Genomic DNA, 8,170 nt, shown 5'->3' with positions numbered 1-8,170 from the left:
GTGACCAAGGGAGGATGTTCAACACTGAGATACGAAGCCCCGATGATTGCTATTTACTTTCCCCTGCTACAGTATCCAGGAGTGGCGATTTGGGCGAACTGCCAGCGACTGGCGATTGCCGTTTCCTTCTTCCCCTTGATTTCTTCCGCTCCCTCCCTCCTCTATCTTTCTCCATTTCTAGTTTCGTTTCTTCCCACTCAATCATTACTAATCCTCTCTCATCTCAGAAATCTGTTTCTCTCTTCCTCCTGTATCATCTATTTAGAAAGGGGGGATAAGCTTAAGGTCTCTTCAGAACAGGCGTCTGGGCGGCGGCGGCGAGGTAAGGGAGAGAGGATGGAGGTGGCCGCCACCGAGGACCCTAGGGTTGCTCGGGGATTATGGTTCGATAGCGGCGGCCTCGTCCCCGTCGAGTGGGCTGCTCTGAGGAAGCGCGCCCTGGATATCGTGCGGCGTTCGAGGGATCCGTCGAGCCTGCTGACTCGGATGAGAGTGAAGGCAGCGGGGATTTTTGGTATTGATTTGAGAGTCGAAGAGGTTGGTCTGCTATTGAAGAAGAAGGAATTGGTGACAGCTTGCAAAGCTAATTCGTCCTCTGATGGTTCGATGCCTTTAATGGAGGGCTCAGTTAATACAGGGGATTATGTATATGAGAAATCTAGTTCCGCTGCAGAAGAATATGGCGAAGGCGCGGAGATGGGGATGGTATCTGGGCCACGATTTGTCATGAGGTCTCCGATGGTTGTGAAGCGCGGCGAGGATGGATGGTCCGATATGGTTCTTGGCATGGTGGTGGAATCTGAGGGAGAAGTGCTGATGAGGGACTTGGGTGATGCATACATAGCCCTGACATCTCAATGCCCTGGGGTGAGCACTATCTCAATTCTACAGGTTAACTCTATGGGTCTGTTAGAGACTCTGAAGAGAGAATGCATTGTAATAAACAGAGCAAAGGTCTCCCAGGCTGCCGATAATCAATTTTATCCACCTCTGCAACTTACAAAAAAGAGCATACTATGTAGCGATCAAGATAACCAGGAGTATGTTATGGTGAGGGTGCAGCTATATAGCGACAGCGCAGGTCGAGGCAATTGTGAATATGCGGGTAGTGCTGCAGGGGACAGTTTTGCAAGAGATGGAAGCAGCTGGGGTGATTGGGGGATGCACCCTGAGAGAACCAATAATGGCAGAGTGAATTATATTGCTGATACTACGTCGAGCCAAGTTATACCCAAAGATATGGATATTTTTGAAATTTCAAATGACAAGAACAGTAACAAGAGGTTGGCGTTTGCAACGGCGACAACCGATGAGGTTCCGGAAGAGGTTCATTTGAAAGGAAAAGAGGGAGGTAATATGATGATTGATGACCTCAATGGTAAAGACTGTACTGAGGCTCTTAAATGGCACAAAGGTGACAATGGTGACTCAGACTCGACAAGCTCGTCTTCGGCGGACCCCATAGATGGGTCGCGCCGGGAGCAATGAATATTTTGTGTTTGAACTGTCGCGGAATTGGGCAGCCGGAGACAGTTCGTGAAATATGTGACCTCATTAGGTTACATCGCCCTGCCTTATTTTTCTCTCGGAGACTAAGGTGTCAGACAAGAGAGCGCAGGATTTGAAGCTTCATTTGGGTTTCAGCAATGCTTTCGGAGTTAAAGCAAGGGGGCTGAGTGGTGGCCTAGTTCTTTACTGGAATAATGAGTCTCTCGTGTCCCTAAAGTCTTTCAGCAATTCGCACATTGACGTGTTTGTGCGGAATGAGGATACAGGAGAGAAGGAATGGCGATTCACCGGGTTCTACGGTGAGCCGGCGAGATCGAAGAGGAAGAATAGTTGGGAGTTATTGCAATACTTGAGAAGAGAATATGATCACCCGTGGCTATGTGCGGGGGATTTCAATGAGGTTCTTGATGCATCCGAACAGTTTGGCGGCAATGACGGAGAAGAGTGGAAGATGGAGGGCTTCAGGGATACTGTAGATTACTGTCGGCTTATCGACCTTGGGTTCTCCGGTCTTCCGTATACATGGGACAACCGGCAACAAGGTAGATGTAACGTGAAAGTACGGCTGGATAGAGGAATGGCTGATGATAAATTCCTAGAGCTTTTTGACAACACGTCTGTACAACACATTCAGACTTCTGAATCGGACCACTGTGCGCTTCTCTTAAGGACCCAACGGTCTGTTTGGGTCCATGACTGCAGCCGCAACAAACCTTTCTGTTTCGAGAATGCATGGACGAGGCATGAGAGGTACGAGGAAGTGGTAGTTGAGAGCTGGCAACCTCAAGCAAATGACCTGGCCGGGGTATATGACGCACTGAATTCTGTTCGCCAAAAGCTGCAGAAATGGAGTAGGGAGGAGTTTGGTTCTGTTCAAAAACAGCTCAAAGCTATGAGACACCGGCTGGAGAGGGTGCGAGCAGCTTCTCTGCGGTCTGGACCAACTAGAGCCGAGAAAGACCTCTTGAAACGTATATCTGAATTGTTGGCTAGGGAGGAGGCGTTGACAAAGCAACGTTCCAGGGTACTATGGCTGTCGGAAGGTGATAGAAACACTGAATTTTTCCATGCTAAGATGAAAGAAAGATCCCGCATAAATAAGATCAAAAAACTGAAGAAGCCAGATGGATCAGTGGCGATGACACAGCCGGAGCTGGAGACCCTCGCTATGAATTTTTATTCTGATCTCTTCACAGCCCAACATGAGACGAGGCCGGAGCTAGTGACAGACTGGGTTCCAAACAAAGTTACTGAAGCAATGAATGTTAGGCTGTGTGCACCAATTTCCAATGAAAAGATAGAGAATGCGCTCTTTATGATGCATCCCAATAAAGCCCCTGGTCCTGATGGGTTTACAGCGGGCTTCTATTGGCACTTACTTAAAGATGTTGTTTGTGATGCAATTCGCACTTTCCTTGAGGGAGGAGAAATGCCGGAGATTGTGAACAGTACCGTGTTGGTTCTTATTCCTAAAATCAAAAATCCACAAGATTTAACACAGTACAGACCGATCTCCTTGTGTAATGTGCTCTATAAGCTAGCTTCAAAAGTCCTTGCTCTACGACTGAGACCAGTACTGGATGATATCATTGCGGAAGAGCAGTCAGCGTTTGTCCCGGGCCGGCTGATTTCGGACAACGTCCTAACGGCATATGAGTGCATTCATTATCTTAAGAAAAAGAAGGGCAAGTCTGGAGATATGGCAGTGAAGCTTGATATGGCTAAGGCGTACGATAGGGTGGAATGGACATACTTGCGTGCGATGATGGAGAAACTTGGGTTTGCTGCTGAGTGGATCGACCGGGTAATGGTATGCGTTCAGACTATGTCTTTTTCAATTTGAGTTAATGGCCAATTCTCATAATCTTTCAGACCTACCAAAGGCATCAGGCAGGGCGATCCCATCTCACCGTATCTATTTCTCATATGTGCGGAAGGGTTGAGCAGTTTGTTGAAATTCCGTGGCCCAGACCAGCTATCCCGAGGTGTTAGAGTTGGAATACATGCTCCATGGGTGTCCCACTTGTTGTTTGCAGATGATTGTCTGGTGTTTACACAGGCCTCTTCTGAGGCAGCTACCAGATTGCATAACACTCTGGACGTCTCTCAAGAAGCTTCAGGCCAAATGGTGAACCGAGCGAAGTCTGCCATATTCTTCAGTGCCAATTGTTCCGATGAGATGAAAGCGGTGGTCCGTGAGCAAACTGAGATTGAGACGGAAGCTCTTGTTGAGAAGTATTTGGGGCTGCCAACGGCCATTGGTCGCTCATCCGATGTTCAATTCGAACACATTGCCACCAGTATCCGTAAACTAGTAAATGGGTATGTTCCCAAACTTCTGAGCACCGCAGCAAGGGAAGTTTTGATCAAAGTGGTTTGTCAGGCAATTCCCACATATTCCATGAGTTGTTTCAGGTTGTCCAAAAAACTATGTAAAAAGTTGACTGTTATAGTGGCTCGATTCTTCTGGGGTGGAGATGAAAGCCGAAGGAAGCTTCATTGGAAAAAATGGAGAGATATAGCTATACCAAAAGGAGATGGAGGCATGGGCTTTAGGGATTTTGAAATGTTTAATCAGGCTATGCTTGCAAAGCAGGGCTGGAGGTTATTTACCACACCAAAATCGTTGTGTGCTAGAGTTCTTAAAGGCAAGTATTTTCATGATCATGACTTTATGTTAGCCAAGAACAAGAGAGGGTCATCACACATTTGGAGGGCAATACTCCATGGCAGAGAGGTACTAAAACTGGGGTTGGTGAAGAGGGTTGGAGATGGCTCTTCTATTCGGCCTTGGGATGATCCATGGATTCCATCTAATTGTGGTTTCAAACCTATTGTGAAGCTCCCAGGTGCAGCCGTGAACACAGTACGAGATCTGATAGATGAAGACACTGGGGAATGTGATATCAATATGATAAAATTGCATTTTGTTGAACCTGATGTGAGTGCAATCTGCAGGATCCCCCTCGGTTGCTTCACCGAGGACTCATGGGCGTGGCACTTTGAAAAGCATGGGAATTTCACAGTAAGATCAGCATATAGAGAGCTAGTAGCTAAATGCCATCAAAGAGTCCACCCGGGTTCCAGTAGCAGTCAAGGAAATGCATGGAAGAAAATGTGGCGACTTCAAGTTCCTCCAAAGGTTAGGAATTTCTGGTGGCGTATTTGTCATGATTTCATTCCGTGCCGCGCGGTGCTGAAGCGAAGACATATGGAGGAAATTGACTTCTGTGAAAGTTGTGGGCAGCCGGAAACTTCGATGCATGCAATTTTTTATTGCACTTGGGCTCGGAGTTTTTGGGACGAGATTAAAAGTCTAACTGGCATTAAAATTCCCAAACTTCACCCGCAGTCGTGGACACTTGATCTTGTTGATGGAACCAAGGTTTCTCAAGCAGATGCTTGCGTTATTTGTTGTGGTGCGTGGGCAATATGGACTGAGCGAAATGCAAGAAGACATGGGGAGGCTGGACGTACCATACCATAGCGCAATCTGTCAAATGGGTTACTGATACAGTGATGAATTTGGTTATGACAGGAAAAGGAACCATAGTTAAGGCGCCGAAGCTGAAAGCTAAATGGTCACCACTTGAAAATGGAGTGATCAAGGTGAATGTTGATGCCTCCTTTGATGAGAATACCAATCAAGGGTCTTTCGGGCTGGTGATCCGTGATAGTTTTGGCAATCTCTTACGTGCACAGGCCCTTTGGTATGAGTTTGCAACAAGCTCGATGGCAATGGAAGCTGAGGCGATTCGGGATGTGGTCCGAATGGCCCTGGAGAGAGGCTTCCATAGAGTTGTCGTCGAGAGCGACGCTCAAGCAATTATAAAGCTGTAGGAGACAGAAGATTTTGATCGTGCTGAGATCGTTGGAGTTCTTCATGAGATCAAAGAACTGAGTGCACAATTTGAGAGTTTTAGGCTAATTTTCGTACGAAGAGACGCTAATGAGGCGGCTCACTTATGTGCGAAGCAGGCGACAAATGTTAGGAGGAGATGCTTATGGCTTAATTGCATTCCAGTATTCCTAACGGATACGTTGTATCATGATTGTATGCCTGATTAGTTAGCAGTAAAGCTCTTTTACTAGCAAAAAAAAAACACTATATGTCATGCAAGTTGTCACGTTGCCATGTTATCTTCAGCTGGAGGTTAGCTTAGCTTGGAGAGTAGCTAGGATTAACACGAAGACGCGCCCTCCAACGAGGAGGTACGACGCTTCACGCTATCGCACACTCTGTACATACATACCAAGCTAGTACTATCCGATATATGTTTTTTTTATGCTATCAAACAACAGAATCTGTGATTCTCCAAGAAATCCATGGCAGTTGCAGAGGGAAGATGGATCAGTCTGAACACGATCAACGACGACGACGACGACGACTGCAAGAGAAAAACAATGTCTTCTTTTCAGTTCTTGGTCTTGCACGAGGTCGCGCTTTCTTATTTATTTTTCAAACACAATCTCCTTTCCCCACCTGCTACCTCGCACCAATCTTCCTTCGATGCAATGCACATCCACAGCATCTCGTTGCTTCTACATATCCAAATCCAGTTTCCCCTCTCCAGACGCCGCCGTCGCCTCTCTCGTCGCCCCACGCCGATGCTCAGACCCATTGTTGGGCGACGGTGAGTCCCGTTTCCCCCTTCTCAAGCTGTTAGTGAAAACTTTGATGGGTCGTGCTTCTGCTCATCTTGTTCATCCATGGGCCATGGCCGCTGCTCATGCTGGGATCTGTTCATTCGTACCGTTGTTCCACAAGTTGATTAAAAGCGTAGTTGGAAAGGATTAGTGAAGGAGTTCAATACATCCATATTCCATAGAAGTTCATTAGCTAAGCTGTTCACATTTCCTCATGTTGACCAAGGTCTAAAAGACTGAATCCATATCAATATCAGCTTTGTCTTTTGAAGTTTTATTAACTCGGGTCTCGGGTTCTTTACCTCTTTGTAGCAATTGTGAATAGCTTCCTATCGCGAAGTATACATGGAGTAGGCATCTTCTCAGTATTGATTATTGATTTCCTTCTGGAAAAGGATTTATTAGTGTTCATTGTGGGTTGATGGGCAATAGCCTTTCTGCTAGCTACCTCGTCAGATGTATATATCCTTTTACAAGGTGTTGTAACATGCTGAATTTTGTGGTAACCTGACTTACCTTGCACTTTCCCTTCAAATAATCCCGCGGTGTTCTTTGCCTCTTTGGTAGCAGAAGATCCAGAGCCTGGATTTGGCAAGTCAGAATAAGTAATTTCGGAAGTGCAGCTGATCGTTTCTGTGCGGCTCTGAGCTCTGCCATGGTACCTGAAGATACAAAGCTCCTCCTCTGGTTGGTTCTGATTAGCACAGGCAGCCTATCAGCGTGTTGTGGCTCCTCCAACAATGACATCCGATGCTTGATGGCCGTCCAGCAGCTCCTGAACAATCCCCAAGGCACACCCAACGACTCGCCGGCCTCTGACAGTGCCGCCGCGGGTGATACTTCATCCGGTCAGGGTGTGGAACGCTGGACATCTGGCGCGGTCATGTCATTGCATCTCGGCAGCATGGGACTCAAGGGCCAGTTTCCCCAGGGCCTTGAGTTCTGTACCAGCCTGACCGGGCTAGACCTATCAGGCAACGGCCTCTCAGGACCAATCCCCCGAGACATTTCGCGGCAGCTACCCTACGTGACATACCTGGACCTCTCCAACAACAGCTTCTCCGGCGAAATCCCGGGCAGCGTCTCAGGCATGGCATACCTCAACGTCCTCAACCTTGAGCGCAACCAGCTCCGTGGCCAGATTCCGGAGCAGATCGGCCACCTCGCGAGGCTAACCTCGATCAACGTTGCGGACAACCTCCTGTCGGGCCCCGTTCCGGGCTCCCTCCGGTCGTTTCCGGCCGCCAACTTCACCGGTAACCAAGGGCTCTGCGGTGAACCTTTACGATACTGCGAGCGGAGACAGGGAGGGGACGACGGCGCCGCCGTCGGTGTTGCGGTCGGGTTCGTCGTCGGGTTCGTGGTCGCCTTGTACTTCCCACGACTGTTCGTCTTCTGCGGGAAGCTGCAGCCTTACATGTTTCGCGTATGATCCAATTTTTCCCTAGTTTTTATGTGTCTGTCTATCGCTCTGCGGCAGTGGTTGAAGTGGAACGAAGCACTTGAAGCAACGTTGCTAGTCTACATTAACTTTGACGGTTGTATGTATGACATTTTTCCATGAGCAGTCAGGCATCATGTTTCTGTCTGCAGTCTGCATCACCATCCATCAGTCAGACAGTCACAGGGCAGGTTTATTTCGAACTGGCCGTCATGCATGGTGTCTGGCATTTCTCAAGTCCAGCATAAGCTGTCCTTTTTTCTTTTTCTTTTTTTGCGAAGGAACATAAGAGCATCTCCAACCGACGCCCAAAAACGCGACGCGCTAAAATAATTTTACAGCGCCATTTTAGTAATTTTAGCACGCTGTGGCCGACTCAGTTCAGCAGACGCACAAAAATATAGCGCGTAGCGGACGGCGCGCAGCGGTCCAGCAGATGCACTAAGAAAATAAAGTGTCACAAATATATCTACAACAAACAGGTCCCTAACATTTACAGATAAATCCATCTGACCAAAACAAAAACGCAATTAGCTCCCCAATTGTTGGATCGTTGAAATCGCCGGCCACCGC

The 8,170-nt window shown here is 47.7% G+C and overlaps 1 protein-coding gene across 1 annotated transcript; it reads left to right on the top strand.

Annotated features, from left to right (window-relative positions):
- Positions 1–6,666: 6,666 nt before the first annotated feature.
- On the top strand, positions 6,667–7,775 carry LOC125545541 (putative inactive receptor kinase At1g27190). Its single transcript, XM_048709531.2, has one exon. The coding sequence runs from the start codon at positions 6,812–6,814 to the stop codon at positions 7,586–7,588; it is 777 nt and encodes a 258-aa protein (XP_048565488.2). The 5' UTR covers positions 6,667–6,811; the 3' UTR covers positions 7,589–7,775.
- Positions 7,776–8,170: the final 395 nt, after the last annotated feature.

This window comes from Triticum urartu, chromosome 3A (assembly GCF_056163025.1).
Source record: "Triticum urartu cultivar PI428250 chromosome 3A, HENAU_Tu73, whole genome shotgun sequence".
Lineage (NCBI taxonomy): Eukaryota > Viridiplantae > Streptophyta > Magnoliopsida > Poales > Poaceae > Triticum > Triticum urartu.
The sequence above is the reverse complement of the archived record's forward strand: the minus strand, read 5'-3'. Positions and strand labels throughout refer to the sequence as shown.

Coding starts and splice junctions, on each gene's coding strand:
- LOC125545541 (XM_048709531.2), top strand. CDS start 6,812: ATGGTACCTGAAGATACAAAGCTCCTCCTCTGGTTGGTTCTGATTAGC.